The sequence below is a fragment of the Oryctolagus cuniculus genome, chromosome 14, assembly GCF_964237555.1.
Source record: "Oryctolagus cuniculus chromosome 14, mOryCun1.1, whole genome shotgun sequence".
Taxonomy (NCBI): Eukaryota; Metazoa; Chordata; class Mammalia; order Lagomorpha; family Leporidae; genus Oryctolagus; species Oryctolagus cuniculus.
In genome coordinates this window covers 65961187-65980427 of record NC_091445.1, presented here as the reverse complement: position 1 = coordinate 65980427, position 19241 = coordinate 65961187, and the positions used below count along the sequence as shown (strand labels likewise).

The window sequence follows — 19241 nt, the reverse complement described above, 5'->3', positions numbered from 1 at the left end:
TGGACCAAAATAGCATTCCCTCTCATTTTCTTTTTCAAATATAATTTATTTGGGAAAAAATTCACTATAGTATTTATGGATTTGCCTTTTGCATCAAATTAGAAATTAATTTGTTTTCACAGTGTAGTTAACTTATTTTAAACTATGATAAAATATGAGCAGATGGATATCTTTTAAAAAGTCATTATTGATGATCTCTTAAATAAATGAAAAATGTCTGTTTTTCTTGTAAATTAGTTGTAATAGACTTAGCAATAAGTCTGTTTTCCTTAAAATGTTCATGGATTGGGTTCTGGATGAGATTTTTCTAAAAAATATATTAGGTCAGAATATATGTAGCTTATCAATAGTTTAAAAATAGCAATTATGCTTTAAAAATAAATTACTAAGGTTCTGTGGGACAGCCCATAAAGCAAACCCCCAAGCACCTCAGTTAGGTTAGCCAAGATCCTTCAAAGGTCTCCAACAGAGCATTCACCATATTTCTAGAAGGAAATTTTTATAATTCAGCTCGATCTGCATACTTAACAAATATTTCTCAGATGATAATATCCAATGTGGACATTCTTTTGATCAGCTTTGATTTTTAGTTTATCCAATAAATATCCAACTCAATTCACTGAATGAAGTGTTTTGGGGCTTATCATTGGGATGCTTTACATTTTCAGTTTTAAATAGTTACATAATAATAGCAGGATTTGTGGGGAACTGTATGATGATTTAGTTTGGAACTTGATGCTTTTATTACAAATCCTCTAAAATGTTAATGATCCCAAAGATTATAGACAAACTCCAGTCCTTTCTTATAGCCTATGGTAGAAGGCTCCGGAACTCTGGTTTTTCTGGTTTGTATGATTTGAAAAGTGCACTTGTGACAAGGCATATGGAATTTTAAATTATTTTTATAGCAGAAAGAAGTTACCTAGGCACAGGATGTCTGGTTGAACAAATTAATTTACCTAGTTTACCAGAAAGACCCAGTGTTCCCTATCAACTATATTGTAAACAGAGTAAATAAAAATGAGATTGGGAGTTGAAATAGCTCTGAGCTGCCATAGCTAGAAAATGACTGCTTGGTTTTAACCCTCTGGATGTAAGGTTCAATAACTGGAAAGGAAATGCTTTAACATCATTAGTTATTTCAGGAGTGAAGACGACTGTATTTTCTGATTCTCAATGACAGAGGAGGGGGTAAAAAAATGCACTGAAATGCTGTGTTTTCCAGACTAAAAACATATTTATAAAGAATAAAAGGTGGTTATTAGTCAGTACTTTGATAGTTTATGTATATTAATGACAGGTTTTTTCTTCTTTTTGGTTTATAGGTCCTAATGTCTCTTCATGAAATATTTCCAGCAGTACATGCGGCAGAAATGGCTGTCCAGTGCAATCCACATTCATGGGAGTCTTGGCAAACTTTGGGACGTGCTCAGCTTGGATTAGGAGAGATACTGCTGGTAACGAAATCAGATTATTATTTAAATTTTTGTCTACTGAAGCAAAAAATCAATAACCCCTCAACAAATTTATGCAAAAAATATATTACCTTTTAAAGGTATTAGTTCATAAGCACTGATCAAAATTATTACTGAACATCTTTTGTGATTATAAATGCTGGTTGTACCAGGGCCAAAATATCTTTTATTTACTTGACATCACAGAAATTTAAAAAACTTAATGCAAAACACTGTCTGATGTAGGTAAGCTATATTTGAATAGGTAATAAGCACCTTTTACCTTAGTTCTTTGGATCATTAAATAGACCACATTTTTTTTTTTTTTTTTTTTATCTTTTATTTAATGAATATAAATTTCCAAAGTACGTCTCATGGGTTACAATGGCTTTCCCCCCCATACCGTCCCTCCCACCCACCACCCTCCCCTTTCCCACTCCCTCTCCCCTTCCATTCACATCAAGATTCATTTTCGATTATCTTAGTATACAGAAGATCAGCTTATTATACCTTAAGTAAGGATTTCAACAGTTTGTTCCCACACAGAAACATAAAGTGAAAAATAATAGATGATTTTTTTTTAAATGATGATGAAATCAGATCAGACCTATTGTCATGTTTAATCCCAGTGAGAGTCAAGCTGGGAATTGATAGTTTCTTTTTTTTTTTTTTTTTTTTTTTAACAGAAGATCAGTTTAGTGTACATTAAGTAAAGATTTCAACAGTTTGCACCCCCATAGAAACACAAAGTGAAATATACTGTTTGAGTACTCGTTATAGCATTAAGCCTCAGTGTACAGCACATTAAGGACAGAGATCCTACATGAGGAGTAAGTGCACAGTGACTCCTGTTGTTGACTTTACAAATTGACACTCCTGTTTATGGCATCAGTAATCTCCCTATGCACCAGTCATGAGTTTCCAAGGCTATGGAAGCCCCTTGAGTTCTCCGACTCTTATCTTGTTTAGACAAGGTCATAGTCAAAGTGGAGGTTCTCTCCTCCCTTCAGAGAAAGGCACCTCCCTCTTTGAAGACCTGTTCTTTCCACTGGGATCTCACTCACAGAGATCTTTTTGCCAGAGTGTCTTGGCTTTCCATGCCTGAAATACTCTCATGGGCTTTTCAGCCAGATCCGAGTGCCTTTAGGGCTGATTCTGAGGCCAGAGTGCTATTTAGGACATCCGCCATTCTATGAGTCTGCTGAGTATCTCACTTCCCATGTTGGATCACTCTCCCCTTTATTTATTCTATCGGTTAGTGTAATAGACCACATTTTAAAGTGTAGTGTTATTGTAGTGGTAGATTTCGTAGTAGAAGGAAGAAAGTAGAATAAGGTAGAGTAATGGTGATAAATTTTTAGACTGAAAAGTTACCATGCTTAATTAGGGGAAAATATAGGAGCTTATGAAAAGGAAACACTCACTGTGTGAAGTTTACCATAAAGTGGTTTAAATGTGTCTCTCAGTTTGATCATACACCTTGTTGATAACAAAGGATAAATCGAAGGAATTAGTTGTGAGAATTGTCCTGTTTTTGTTTTGGCAGGGCTATATATACTGGATGGTTAACAAAATTTAACTTTTTAAAAAAATGTGGCTGGTGCTGCAGCTCAATAGGCTAATCCTCTGCCTGCGGCGCCGGCACACCGGGTTCTAGTCCCGGTTGGGGCGCTGGATTCTGTCCCGGCACCCCTTTTCCAGTCCAGCTCTCTGCTGTGGCCCAGGAGTGTAGTGGAGGATGGCCCAAGTGCTTGGGCCCTGCACCCACATGGGAGACCAGGAGAAGCACCTGGCTCCTGGCTTCAGATCAGCACGGTGTGCCGGCCGCAGCGCGCCAGCTGCAGCAGCCATTGGAGGGTGAACCAACAGAAAAGGATGACCTTTTTCTCTGTCTCTCTCTGTCTCACTGTCCACTCTGCCTGTCAAAAAAAAAAAAAAAAAAGTAAGTCTAACATAGGAATGCCAGTGTTTTCTTTTTCATTAAGTAAGTTAATAATTATTATTGTCCTAGTGTGATAGATAAGTGCTAATTTCTAGGGGAAAAGAAGACAATTCAAAGATTTAAAAATTTAAAATATTCACTTGTAAACTTAAAAAATTAGTTTTATCTGAGAAGTAGAGAAAGAGAGAGACAAAGAACAAACAAATGCTCCTATCTGCTGATTCTGTCTCCTGAATGCCTATTGCAGCAGGGATTTGGAGCTGGGATCCAGAAACTCAGTCCAGGTTCCCCATGTTGGGTGGCAGGGACACAACTACTTAAGCCATCACGTGCTGCCTCTCAGTTCATGCATTAGCTGGAAGCTGGAATTGGGGAGCTGGAATAAGTTGGGACTTAAATGTAGGCATTCTGATATGTTATTCGGGTGTCCTAACTAGTGACCTAACCACTGGGCCAAATATCCTCCCTTATAAATTTTTACTTTAATTAAGTACTTTAGATTTTGTTTGAGTTATGCTATATTGTCTTTTCTAATATTGAAGAGTATAATCAAATTATTAAATTATACTCTTTTAAAAATGCTACATGTTGGGGCTGGTGCTAAGGCATAGTAGGTTAAGCTTCTGCCTGTACTGTGGCTGCGGCATTCCTTATGGGCGCTGGTTTGAGTCCTAGCTGCTCAACTTCCATTCCAGCTCCCTGTTAATGTCCTGGGAAAGCAGTGAAAGATGGCCCAAGTGCTTGGGACCCTGCATCTAGAGAGGAGACCCAGTGAAAGCTCCTGCCTCTAGCCTGACCCAGTCCAGGCCACTGTGGCCTTTTGTGGAGTGAACCAGCAGATGGTAGACCTCTCTCTCTCTCTCTCTCTCCATCTCTGTCTCCTTTTGTCTGTAACTCTGCTTCTCAAATGAATAAATAAATCTTAAAAAAATGCTATACATTGAAACTTAAGTAGGAATTGAAAAGTAAGAATAGAGTGGATTTAAGAGCTTTTATTGTTCTATCATATAAAAATAATTTTTTTCTGTGGTAGGAACACTTAATATCAGGTCTGCCCCCTTAAATTTTTAAATTTATATAGGTATTGTTGACTAGGTACAATGTAGCACAGCAGAATTCTAGAACTTGTCTACTGTGCTTGATTGCTTCTTTTTTTTTTCTTTTAAGATTTATTTATTCATTTGAAAGGCAGAGTTGAGAGAGAGAGGGAGAGACAGAGAGAGATCTTCCATCCATTGGTTTATTCCCCAAATGGCCAGAACTGGGCTGATCTGAAGCCAGGAGCCAGGAGCTTCTTCCAGGTCTCCCACGTGGGTGTAAGAGCCCCAAGCACTTGGGCCAACCTTCGCTTTTTTCACAGGCTCATTAGCAGGGAGCTAGATCGAAGTGAAGCAGTCAAGGCTCATATGGGATGCTGGTACTGCAGATGGTGGTTAACCCACTGCACCACAGTGTCAAATCCAGCTTGATTGCTTCTTTATGCTGTTGATTAACAACTCCCTATTTCCTCCTATACCCTACTGCTGACAACAATAATTCCACCTTTTGATTCCATGAATTTGACTATTTAGGTACCTCGTATGAGTGTCCTTTTGTGACTGGCTTATTTCATCGAGTATAATGTTCTCGAGGTGTCACCCATGTTGTTGTATATTGCAGACTTTTCTTATTTCTTGAGGCTGAATGATAATCCCATTGTATTTATATATAGCACATTTTCTTGAAGCATTCATTGGACATTTAGATTGTTTCTGCATATTGTTGTGAATAGTGTTTCAGTGAATATGAAAGTGCTGGTATCTCTTTGAGATCCTGATTCTTTTGATAAATACCTGTAAATAAGATTACTGTATCGTATAGTAGTTATGTTTTTATTTTTACAGGCTCTTTCATGCTATGTCCATAGCAGCTGTCCCATTTTTCTATTTCTACCAATAGTGTACAAGAGTTCTGATTTTTTCACAACCTCGCTAACACATGTTATCTTCTGTTTTTATTAAATTTTGAATAATTTATTTATATAAAGGGAACAGATTTCATGTATTTCATATATGCAGTTCTAAGAACACCCTTCCTCTTTCCTCTCCTTGTTCCCACCTTCCCTTCCTTCCTTATTTTTAAAGTTTTGTGATGACATACTTTTAATTTACTTTATAATCACAAGCTTAATCTTCCAATAAATAAAGAATTTAACAAGTAGTAAGTAGAAAAACCACTATTCCTCGAGAGTATAGCCACAGGCTGTAAACAATAATCAAATCTCAAGATTTCAATTTCATATATATATATGTATATATAACCTTTTTGAAGTACTCTATATATTATTTACCACAAATCAGAAAAGAGATGGTTTTGTGGTTTTGACTTGCATTTCCCAATTGATTTAGTGCTATTGAGTATCATTTCATGTACCTGTTTCCCATTCATATTTTGTTTTTTTTGCTAGTAAGTTGTTGTAGAAGTTCCATATGTATCTTATAAGTTAAATCCTTGGATACATAATATGCAAATATTTTCTTAGTCTTTAAGGTTGCCTTTCACTCTGTTTATTGTTTCCTTTGCTGAGTGAAGGTTTTTATGATTTAGTCTTATTTGCCTATTTTTCATTTTATTGTCTGTGCCTTTCTTGTTATATCCATGAAATCACTGTCAAGACCAATGTCATGAAGCTTTTTTAATGTTTTCTTTAGAAGTTTTATACCTTTGGTTCTTATGTTTTAAGTTTGTAATCTGCTTTGGGTAGATTTTTATATATTGAGTAAGATGAGGGTCCAGTTTCATTCTTTAGTATGTGGATATCCAGCTTTCCCAACATCATTTGTTTTCCTGTTGATACTTGGAATTCTTGTTGATGATCAGTTGACCATGTATGAGAGGTCTTCCAAAAATTCATGGAAAATAGATGTGATGAAAAACTATGCATGAATTTCAGTTTTGTTGCACCAAAATAAATTTATCTTTTGATTCCATTTTCCATGAACTTTTTGAAGTACTTTGGTATGTGTGGATTAATTTACAGGCTTTCTATTCTTTTCTGTTGGTCTGTATACTATGTCTCGTACCAGTTACACACTGTTCTATTTATTGTAGCTGCAGCTTTATAATATGCATGAAATCAGGAAGTATGTGCTTCCAACTTTGTTCCTTTTCAAGGTTGATTGGCTTTTCAGGCTCTCTTGTGGTTGGTTCCGTGTGGATTGTGGAAATGTTTTGTGCAGTTGTATAAAAAATGCATTTAGAGTTTGATAGTGATTGTACTGAATCTTTAGATTGTGGATAGTGTAGATGTTTTAATGGTATTAAGTTATCCAGTCTGTGGAAAGACATTTGTTTATGTCTTCTTTAAATTCCAGCAATGTTCCATAATTTTCTTTTTTTTTTTTTTTAAATATTTATTTATTTGAAAGTCAGAGTTACACAGAGAGAGAAGGAGAGGCAGAGAGAGAGAAAGAGAAGTCTTCCACTGGTTCACTCTCCAATTGGCTGCAACGGCTGGAGCTGCACCAATCTGAAGCCAGGAGCCTCTTCCGGGTCTCCCACACAGGTGCAGGGGCCCTAGGACTTGGGCCATCTTCTACTGCTTTCCCAGGCCATAGCAGAGAGCTGGATCGGAAGTGGAGCAGCTGGGTCTCAAACTGACACCCATATGGGATGCTGGCACTGCAGGCGGTGGCTTAACCCGCTACACCACCTGCCGGTCCCCCCCCCCCCCTTTTTAAAAAGATTTATTTACATAATTTTCAATGTACAAGTGTTTTGTCTCTTTAGTTTTAGTCCTAAGTATTTCATTCTTTTTTTTATTTTAAAGATTTATTTTATTTATTTGAAAGAGTTACAGAGAGAGAGAGACAGATCTTCCATCTGCTGGTTCGCTCCCCAGATGGCTGTAATGGCTGGAGCGGAGCCTATCCGAAGGCAGGAGCCAGGAACGTCCTCTGGGTCTCCCATGTGGGTGCAGGGGCCCAAGGAATTGGGCCATCTTCTACTGCTATCCTAGGCCATAGCAGAGAGCTTGATCGGAAGAGGAGCAGCCGGGACTAGAACCAGCACCCATATGGGATGCCGGCGCTTCAGGCCAGGTTTTAACCCGTTGCGTTACAGCGCCAGCCCCAAGTATTTCATTCTTTTTGGTGCTATTGTAAAATACATTGTTGCTCTAATCTCCTTTTCAGTGTTTAATGTATAGAAACACAACTGTATTGTGTATGCTGCGATGTTATTGAATTCATTTATTTAACATTTTAAAAGGCTTTTTTTTTTTTTTTTGGAGTCTTTAGGACTCAGGGACATTATTACTTCTTGCTGAATTTCCCTTGCTTATAGTATAGTACAGTTTTGAGTAGAAATGGTGAGCATGAGCATTTTTGTCCTGTTCCTGATCATTTAGGAAAACTTTCAGTTTCAGTTTTTCATAAACAACTTTTTGATTCCATATTTATTTTTCAAATACTAAAAGCATTCTGTATTGTCTTTTTTTTTTTTTTTTTTTTTTGGACAGGCAGAGTGCACAGTGAGAGAGAGAGAGAGACAGAGAGAAAGGTCTTCCTTTGCCGTTGGTTCACCCTCCAATGGCCACCGCGGCCGGTGCGCTGCAGCCGGCGCACCGTGCTGATCTGATGGCAGGAGCCAGGTACTTCTCCTGGTCTCCCATGGGGTGCAGGGCCCAAGTACTTGGGCCATCCTCCACTGCACTCCCTGGCCACAGCAGAGAGCTGTCCTGGAAGAGGGGCAGGTGCGACAGAATCCGGTGCCCCAACCAGGACTAGAACCCGGTGTGCTGGCGCCACAAGGCGGAGGATTAGCCTAGTGAGCCGCGGTGCGGGCCCGCATTTTGTATTGTCTTAATATTGTTTCTGTTTTAGGTTTAACCTTTTTTTTTTTTTTTTTAAAGATTTATTTATTTGTTGGCTGGCGCCGTGGCTCACTAGGCTAATCCTCCGCCTAGCGGCGCCGGCACACCGGGTTCTAGTCCCGGTCGGGGCACCGGATTCTGTCCCGGTTGCCCCTCTTCCAGGCCAGCTCTCTGCTGTGGCCAGGGAGTGCAGTGGAGGATGGCCCAGGTGCTTGGGCCCTGCACCCCATGGGAGACCAGGAAAAGCACCTGGCTCCTGGCTCCTGCCATCGGATCAGCGCGGTGCGCCGGCCGCGGTGGCCATTGGAGGGTGAACCAACGGCAAAAAGAAGACCTTTCTCTCTGTCTCTCTCTCTCGCTGTCCACTCTGCCTGTCAAAAAAAAAAAAAAAAAAGATTTATTTATTTGAAAGGCAAAGTTACAGAGAGGCAGAGGCAGAAAGAGAGAGGTTTTCCATCCGTTGATTCACTCCTCTGATGGCTAGCTGTAATGGCTGGAGCTGCGCTGATCTGAAGTCAGGAGCCAGGAGCTTCTTTAGGATCCCGTGTGAGTGTGGCGGCCCAACTACTTGGGCCATCCTCTATTGCTTTCCCAGGCCATAACAGAGAGCTGGATCGCAAGTGGAGCAGCTAGGACTTGAATCAGTGCCCATATGGGATGCTGGCACTGCAAAAGGCAGCTTTATCCAGTATGCAACAATGCCGGCCCCTTAACAATTTTTTTTTTTTTTAGCATTTTGCCATGTTTGCTTCTCATGTAAATGTTATCATGACTTATATTATGTTGAGATACTTTTTTCCTTCTATTTCTAGTTTGTTGACTTTTTATCAAGACAGTATTAAATGTTGACAAATTATTTTTTCTGCATCAGTTGAGACAGGTAGAATTGTTATCCTTTATTCTGTTAATATGTGGTATCACATTAACTGGTTTTTCATCCTTGCATCCCAGGGACGTATCCTGCATGAACATATTGTGTAAATGTTTTAATGTGTTGTTGAGTTCAGCTTGCTAGGATTTGGTTGAGATTTCTTAAATCTGTGTCTATCAGGGATATAGTCCCTTAATTTTCTTATTGTGTCTTTTTCTACCTTTGATATCAGGATGATCTTGACCTAACAAAAAGAGCTTAAAAATGTTCTTTCCTTTCAGTTTTTTGGGAAGAATTTGAGAAGCATTGACATTAATGTTTTTTATAATTAATGGTGGTGTGGTGAAGTGGGGTAAGTCCCTGCTTGGGATTCCCACATTTCATATTGGATCGGCTGCTCCACTTATGATCCAGGGCTGTCTTCTTTTTTTTCTTTTTTTAAGATTTATTTTATTTGTATGAAAGATAGAGTTCCAGAGAGATGTACAGCCAGAGAGAGAGAGAGAGGTCTTCCATCCACTGGTTTACTCCCCAAATGACCACAACGGCCAGAATTGAGCTGATCTGAAACCAGGAGCCAGGAGCTTCTTCTGGATCTCCCACATGGGTGCAGGGGCCCAAGGACTTGAGTCATCTTGTACTGCTTTCCCAGGCCAGAGCAGAGAGCTGGATCGGAAGTGGGGCAGCTGAGACTTGAACCGGTGCCCATATGGGGTGCTTGTGTTGCAGGCTGGGGCTTTAACCTGCTGTGCCACATTGCTGGCAGGGCCATCTTCTGATGCTTTCACAGGCACATTAGCAGGGAGCTATATTGGAAGTGGGCCAGCCAGAACTTGAACCGTTGCCCATATGGGATGCTGGCATCACAGGCAGCAGCTTTATCCATGACACCATGGCGCCAGCCCCTATGATTTCATATTGGTGGATTGTATATTTCTACATATTTGCTCATTTTTTCTAGGTTGTATAGATTATTAGCAAATAATTGATCATAGTATTTTCTTCTGATTCTTTGCATTTCTGTGACTTCCATTGTAGTGTCTCCTTTTTTATTTCTGATATTATTTGAGTCTTCTCTTTTTTCTTAGTAAGTCTAGATAAAACATTCTCCAATTTGTTTTCTAAAAACTGACCCTTAGCTTTATTGATATATTTTCCTATTTTCCGTTTTGTTTATTTCTTCTCTGATCTTTATTATTTACTTCCTTCTGGTAACTTTGGGCTTAGTTTGTTTTTGTAGTTCCTTGGGATGTAAAACTAGGTTGAATTACTTGTTTTTTCCTTATGTGTTAACTTTCTTAGTACTGCTTTTGCTGCAGTGATTAATTGGTAGAGAAGAATTTACTATTGCCATTTTGTTAATTGTTATTTACTAGTCTTTTGTTTCCCCAGTCTGTCTTTTCCTCTCATCCTTCTCTGTATTTTGGTAATTTTTATATTGATATGCTTTGATTCTGTTTTCTTCTGTGTACTTCTGTAGGTGTTTTCTCTGTGGTTACTCTGGGATATATGTAAACTCTGTCTTTATAAAGCTGATAACAGTTTATTTAAGAGAGCTTGATTATGACAACTGAGTTTTTTTTTTTTCCCCAGAAACCTTTTGTTTTAGGTATACAAACTTCATACATTTCATAAGTACCACTCAGGAACATAGTGATTCTTCCCACTCTACCTGCCTTCCTACCTACACTCCCATCCTTCTTCCTCCTTCCTCTCCTGAACCCATTCCTATTTTTTATTAAGATCTATTTTCAATTAACTTTATACTTGTAAAATTAACTCTATACTAAGTAAACAGCTCAAAAAATAATCTGGAAAAAAAAACTGTTCCTAAACAGTCGAGACAAGGGTTGCTCAAAATCATCACATCTCAAAGTGTCAATTTCACTTCTGTAGATTACCTTTTAGGTACTGTATTTACCACAGATCAGGGAGAACATGTGGTATTTGTCCTTTTGGGACTGGCTTATTTTACTAAGTATAATATTTTCCAGTTGCATCCATTTTATTGCAAATGACACGATTTCATTTTTTCCACCACTGTGTAGTATTCTATGGTGTACATATCCCATACAAAACTCTTTTATGAATTCCAATAGCCTCTTAGTGGAGTCTTTTGGATCCTCCATATATAGAATCATGTAATATACAAATAGGGATAGTTTGGCTTCCTCCTCCCCAAGTTGTGTTTCTTTGATTTCCCTTTTTTTGCCTGATGGCTCTGGCTAAAACTTCCAGGACTATATTGAATAGCAATGGTGAGAGTGGATGTCCTTGTCTGGTTCTGGATCTCAGTGGGGATGCATCTAACTTTTCCCCATTCAATAGGATGCTATCCATGGGTTTGTCATAAATTGCCTTGACTATGTTGAGGAATGTTCCTTCTGTACCCAGTTTGCTCCAAGTTTTCATTATGAAATGATGCTGAATTTTACCAAATGCTGTCTCTGCATCTAATGAGATAATCGTATGTTTTTTGTTTTTCATTTTGTTAGTGTGATTTATCACATTGATTGATTTGCGAATGAATGTTGAACCATCCCTGAATACCAGAGATAACTCCCATGTGATCTGAGTGAATGATCTTTCTGATGTGTTGTTGGATTCAATTGGCTAGTATTTTGGTGAGAAATTTTATGTCTGTGTTCATCAGGGAAATTGGTCTGTGGTCCTCTTTCTCTGTTGCATCTTTTCCCGGTTTAGGAATTAAGGTGATGCTGGCTTCATAGAAAGAAGTTGAGAGGATTCTCTCCCTTTCAGATGTTTTGAATAACTTGAGAAGAATTAGAGTTAGTTTTTCTTTAAAAGTCTGGTAGAATTCAGCAGTGAAGCTGTCCAGTCCTGGGCTTTTCTTTGTTGGGCGGGTCTGTATTACTGATTCAATTTCTATCTTGGTTGTGGGTCTCTTTAGGTTTTCTATGTCTTTATGGTTCATTTTAGGTAAGTTTTATATATCCAGGAATCTACTTTCTAGGTTTCCCAGTTTGTTGGCATTACGGTTCTTTGTAGTAATTTCTGATAATTCTTTTTATTTCTGTGGTGTCTGTTGTTACATTTCCTTTTTCATCTTTAATTTTATTGATTTGGGGGTTCTTTTTTTTTTTAATTAGTTGGGTCAATGATTTGTATTTTTTTTTAAAAAACCAGCTCTTTGTTTTGCTGATTTTTTGTATTTTTTTGTTTCAATCTTGTTTGTTCTCTAATTTTAATTATTCCTTTTCTTCTATTAATTTTGAGTTTAGTTTACTATTGTTTTTCTAGGTCCTTGAGATGCATTGATAGCTCACTATTGGTGCCTTCCCAGTTTTTTGATGTAGGCTCTAATGGCTATAAACTTTCCTCTTAACACTGCTTTTGCTGTATCCCATATGTTTTGATATGCTGTATTTCTTCTTCATTCATTTCTAGAAATTTTTTATTTCTCTTTTGATATCTTGTATGACCCACTGTTCATTCAGAGGTATGTTGTTCAGTCTCCATGTGTCTGAATATGTTCGAGAGATTCATGAGTTGTTGATTTCCAGTTTAATTCCATTGTGGTCAGAGAAGATGCATGGTAGGACTTCAATTTTTTTGAATTTTCTGATACTTACTTTATGGCTTAGTATGTGATCTATCCTAGAGAAAGTTCCATGCACCGGTAAGAAGAATGTGTATTCTGCAACTGTATGATGAAAAGTTCTGTAGATATCCATTTGGCCTATAGTGTTGATTAACTATGTTTCCTTGCTGATTTTTTGTCTCATTGATCTGTTCATTGCTGAAAGTGGGGTATTGAAGTCCCCTATTACTATTGTATTATAGTTTATATCTTCCTTTAGATTCATTAAAATTTCTTTTAAATAGCCAGGTGCCCTGTAATTAGGTACATATACATTTATAATAGTCACATCTTCCTGTTGTGTTGATCTCTTAATCATTACATAGTGTTCTTCTTTGTCTCTTTTAGCAGTTTTTGTGTTAAAGTCTATTTTGTCTGATATTAGGATCGTCACACCAGCTCTTTTTTGGTTTCTATTAGCATGGAATATCCTTTTCCATCTTTTCACTTTCAGTCTGCCTGTATCTTTGTTGGTGAGATGTGTTTCTTGTAGGCAGCAAATAAATGGATTTTATTTTTTAATCCATTCAGCCAGTCTGTATCTTTTACCTGGAGAGTTGAGGCCATTTACACTATTGATAAGCAATGATGTGGCCCTGCCATTTTCCCATAAAAATTCCTGTTGTTGGAGGAGCCAAGATGGCGGAATAGTGAGGGCGCGCACTGATAGTCCAGGAAAAGATAGTTTAATAAAAGTGGAGTTACTGTAGTCTCAGGAAAAGGCTCGGCAAAAAATTACAGAGGAAACTCTTCCGGATCTAGTGGATGTGACACGGAGGAACTACGGGGAGAGCAAGGACGCCCACGGCGCGGAAGCCGAGGCACGGGAGCCGAGGCGTGGGAGCCGAGCCGTGGAAGCCGAGCCGCGGAGTCTGTACGCCAGTGCTGGAAGGGGAGGTGAGACAAAAGCCTCGGTAACCCGAGTCATTGGCAGGGAAAGGCAGAAAGAGCCTAGAGGGAATGAGGCTTGAAGCCCCACTGGGGAAAGTTCACCAGGCTGACTGGAAGAGAGAAAAAAAAAAAAAACGAATAAATAAGGGGAACTGGCACGGACACTAGCCTCTGTCTCCACGCAGCTTACAAAGCTGAGCAAGACAAAGAGCAGGCACCATTTTGGACATACTTAAGTGGCGCACGCCATCAGCCAAGCAGAAAAACCTGACTCTGGTGGGGAGAACTAGCTGGAGGTTAGAACCTAGTGAAAGTGTGGAGCTAACGAACTGAGACTGTGAAAATCTAAGGGTGGGTGAGAGAACTCATGGAGTACACAAACTCAGTAACCTTGGCAACCCGGTAAGAGACTGCTGAGAAATTTGAGACCACACTGAGGGCTGCATAGACACTTTGTGTGGTCCTTGGGGTAGAGCAAATACCAACAGGGGCCAGATTTCATACATCAGCTACCCTCAATTCCACTCAGCTGTGCGGAATTACTTCCCTTCTGAGTCAAAAAGAAAAAAAAAGAGCGAGCGAGAGAACACACTGAGTGAGTCACCTTTGGCACACCCTTAACCCTGAAGAACCAAACAGAGCTCTCTGGCCACACCCATCTCAGCCTCTAAGGATCCATCAAAAGCAGACAGTCCACTTAATCTAGAGTCATAGTATAACAAGAAAAAACACCACAGCGAAGAAACCAAAGAATATCTCTACAATGCCAAACAAACGCAGAAACTGAGGTAACAAGAACAAAGAAGACACTATGACGCCCCCAAATGATAAAGACACCCCAATTCAAGATTATGAAGATGACAAGATAGAAGAAGTGCAAGAAGTGGATCTCAAAAAATTGATAAGAACATTAAGAAGTTCTCAAAAACAAATGCTTGAACTACAGAAATCCTTACTGGACAGGATAGAAAATCTCTCTCGTGAAAATGAAATATTGAGGAGGAATCAAAATGAAATGAAGCAACTAGTAGAACATGAAACTGTGAAAGTGATGAGAAATCATAATGAAATGAAGAATTCAATAGATCAAATGACAAACACATTAGAGAGCCTTAAAAACAGAATGAGTGAAGCAGAAGAGAGAATATCAGATTTAGAAGACAGAGCACAGGAAAGGATACAGTCAAACCAAAGAAAAGAAGAGGAAATTAGAAATCTAAAAAATATTGTCGGGAATCTTCAGGATACTATTAAAAAAACCAACATTCGCATTCTAGGAGTTCCTGAAGGCATGGAGAGGGAGAAAGGATTAGAATGCCTTTTTAGTGAGATATTAGCAGAAAATTTCCCAGGTTTGGAGAAGGACAGAGACATCCTAGTACAGGAAGCTCATAGAACCCCTAGTAACCATGACCAAAAGAGATCTTCACCATGACACGTTGTAATTAAACTCACCACAGTGAAACAGAAAGAAAAGATCCTAAATGTGCAAGAGGGAAACGTCAGATTACTCTGAGGATCTCCAATCAGACTCACAGCAGACTTCTCATCAGAAACCCTACAGGCTAGAAGGGAATGGCAAGACATAGCCCAGGTACTAAGAGAGAAAAACTGCCATCCCAGAATATTATATCCTGCAAAGCTCTCATTTGTGAATGAAGGTTAAATATAGACCTTTCATAGCAAACAGAAATTGAAGGAATTTGTCGCCTATCGTCCAGCCCTGCAAAAGATGCTTAAAGATGTGTTACACACAGAAACACAGAAACACGGTCATCAATATGAAAGAAGGTAAAGGAAGGAAACCTCACAGCAAAAGATCACAGAAAGTTCAAAGCATATATTAGAAAATATCTTTGGCAAATGGCAGGGCAAAGTTACCACTTAACAATAGTCACATTGAACATTAATGGCCTGAACTGTCCAGTTAAAAGACACCGATTGGATGATTGGCTTAAGGAACAAAAACCCATCTATTTGCTGCTTACAAGAAACACATCTTTCCAACAAAAATGCATACAGACTGAAAGTGAAAGGCTGGAAAAAAATATACCATGCTAACAGAAATGAAAAAAGAGAAAAAGAGCGGGTGTAACCATCTTAACATCGGACAACATAAACTTTACCACAAAAACTGTTGAGACAAAGAGGGGCACTATATAATGATTAAAGGATCAATTCAACAGGAAGATATAATGATTATCAATGTATATGCACCTAATTACAGGGCACTGGTTTATTTAAAAGGTTTGTTAAGGGACTTAAAGGGAGACTTAGACCCCAATACAATAGTACTGGAGGACTTCAATACTCCACTCTCAGAAATAGACAGATCAAGAGGACAGAAGATCAACAAGGAGACAGTAAATTTAAACGACCCTATAGCCCAAGTGGATCTAACAGATATCTACAGAACTTTTCATCCTACACATAAAGCATTTGCATTCTTCTCTGCAGTACATGGAACCTTCTCTAGGACTGACCACATACTAGGCCATAAAGCTAGTCTCAGCAAATTCAAAAGAATTAGAATCATACCATGCAGCTTCTCAGACCACAGTGGAGTGAACATGGAAATTAGCAACTCAGGAATCCCTAGAGAGTATGCAAACACATGGAGATTGAACAACATGCTCCTGAATGAACACTGGGTCATAGAAGAAATCAAAAGAGAAATCAAAAACTTTCTGGAAGTAAATGAGGATAACAACACAACATATCAAAACTTATGGGATATGGTAAAAGCAGTGTTGAGAGGAAAGTTTATATCAATAGGTGCCTACATCAAGAAATTGGAAAGGCACCAAATAGATGAGCTTTCAATTCACCTCAAGGATCTAGAAAAACTGCAGGAAACCAGACCCAAATCTAGTAGAAGAAGAGAAATAATTAAAATCAGAGAAGAAATCAACAGGATTGATTACAAGAAAGCTGCCACGCGAAGAGCTGGTTTTTTGACAAAATGAATAAAATTGACACACCATTGACCCAACTAACTAAAAAAGGAAAAGAAAAGACGCAAATCAATAAAATCAGAGATGAAAAAGGAAACGTAACAACAGACACCACAGAAATATAAAGAATCATCAGAAATTACTACAAGGACTTGTATGCCAGCAAACAGGGAAATCTATCAGAAATGGATAGATTCCTGGACACATGCAACCTACCTAAATTGAACCAGGAAGACATAGAAAACCTAAATAGACCCATAACCGAGAAAGAAATTGAAACAGTAATAAAGGCCCTCCCAACAAAGAAAAGCCCAGGGCCAGATGGATTCACTGCTGAATTCTACCAGACATGTAAAGAAGAACTAACTCCAATTCTTCTCAAACTATTCAGAGCAATTGAAAAAGATGGAATCCCCCAAATTCTTTCTGTGAAGCCAGCATTACCTTAATCCCTAAGCCAGAGAAAGATGCAGCATTGAAAGAAAATTACAGACCAATATCCCTGATGAACATAGATGCAAAAATCCTCAACAAAATTCTTGCCAATAAATACAGCAACACATCAGAAAGATCATCCACCCAGACCAAGTGGGATTTATCCCTGGTATGCAGGGATGGTTCCAAGTTCACAAATCAATCAATGTGATACACCACATTAACAGACTGCAGAAGAAAAACCATATGATTATCTCAATAGACGTCGAGAAAGCATTTGATAAAATACAATACCCGTTCATGATGAAAACTCTAAGCAAATTGGGTATAGAAGGAACATTCCTCAATACAATCAAAGCAATTTATGAAAAACCCACGGCCAGCATCCTATTGAATGGGGAAAACTTGGAAGCATTTCTACTGAGATCTGGTACCAGACAGGGATGCCCACTCTCACCACTGCTATTCAACATAGTCCTGGAAGTCTTAGCCAGAGCCATAAGGTAAGAAAAAGAAATTAAAGAGATACAAATTGGGAAGGAAGAAGTCAAACTATCCCTCTTTGCAGATGATATGATAATTTACTTAGAGGATCCAAAGAACTCTACCAAGAGACTATTGGAACTCATAGAAGAGTTTGGCAAAGTAGCAGGATATAAAATCAATGCACAAAAATCAACAGCCTTTGTATACACAGGAAGTGCCACGGCTGAGAAAGAACTGCTAAGATCACTCCCATTCACAATAGCTACAAAACCAACCAAATACCTTGGAATAAACTTAACCAAGGATGTTAAAGATCTCTACAATGAGAGTTACAAAATCTTAAAGAAAGAAATAGAAGAGGATACCAAAAAATGGAAAAATCTTCCATGCTCATGGATTGGAAGAATCAACATCATCAAAATGTCCATTTTCCCAAAAGCAATTTATAGATTCAGTGCCATACCAATCAAGATACCAAAGACATTCTTCTCAGATCTGGAAAAAATGATGCTGAAATTCATAAGGAGACGCAGGAGACCTCGAATAGCTAAAGCAATCTTGTACAACAAAAACAAAGCCGGAGGCATCACAATACCAGATTTCAGGACATACTTCAGGGCAGTTGTAATCAAAACAGCATGGTACTGGTACAGAAACAGATGGATAGACCAATGGAACAGAATTGAAATACCAGAAGTCAACCCAAACATCTACAGCCAACTTATATTTGATCAAGGATCTAAAACCAATTCCTGGAGCAAGGACAGTCTATTCAATAAATGGTGCTGGGAAAACTGGATTTCCACATGCAGAAGCATGAAGCAAGACCCCTAACTTACACCTTACACAAAAATCCACTCAACGTGGATTAAATACCTAAATCTATGACCTGACATCATCAAATTATTAGAGAGCATTGGAAAAACCCTGCAAGATATTGGGACCGGCAAAGACTTCCTGGAAAAGACCCTGGAGGCACAGGCAGTCAAAGCCAAAGTTAACTATTGGGATTGCATCAAATGGAGAAGTTTCTGTGCTTCAAAAGAAACAGTCAGGAGAGTGAAGAGGCAACCGACAGAATAGGAAAAAATATTTGCAAACTATGCTACAGATAAAGGATTAATAACCAGAATCTACAAAGAGATCAAGAAACTGCACAACAAGAAACTAACAACCCACTTAAGAGATGGGCCAAGGACCTCAATAGACTTTTTTCCAAAGAGGAAATCCAAAAGGCCAACAGGCACATGAAAAAATGTTCAAGATCACTAGCAATCAGGGAAATGCAAATCAAGTCCAAAATAAATTTTCCCCTGACTCCAATTAGAATGGCTTACATTCAGAAATCTACCAACAACAGATGCTGGCGAAGATGTGGGGAAAAAGGGACACTAATCCACTGTTGGTGGGAATGTAAACTGGTAAAGCCACTATGGAAGTCAGTCTGGAGATTCCTCAGAAACCTGAATATAACCCTACCATTCAACCCAGCCATTCCACTCCTTGGAATTTACCTAAAGGAAATTAAATTGGCAAACAAACAAGCTTTCTGGACATTAATTTTTATTGCAGCTCAATTCATAATGGCTAAGACCTGGAATCAACCTAAATGCCCATTATCTATAGACTGGATAAAAAATTACGGGATATGTACTCTACAGAGTACTGTACAGCAGTCAAAAACAGTGAAATCCGGTCATTTGCAATAAGGTGGAGGAATCTGGAAAACATCATGCTGAGTGAAATAAGCCTGTC

At 38.6% G+C, this 19241-nt stretch overlaps 1 protein-coding gene across 7 annotated transcripts in view; it reads left to right on the top strand.

Annotated features, from left to right (window-relative positions):
• The window catches only part of TTC33 (tetratricopeptide repeat domain 33), a 75225-nt gene that overhangs the window by 43060 nt on the left and 12924 nt on the right, over nt 1–19241 (top strand). For all 7 annotated transcript variants that reach the window (XM_051853785.2, XM_008262149.4, XM_008262146.4 and 4 more), the window contains exon 4: nt 1326–1457. In XM_051853785.2, the coding sequence (XP_051709745.1) occupies nt 1326–1457 (132 nt within the window). The remainder of the gene's footprint in view (nt 1–1325; nt 1458–19241) is intronic.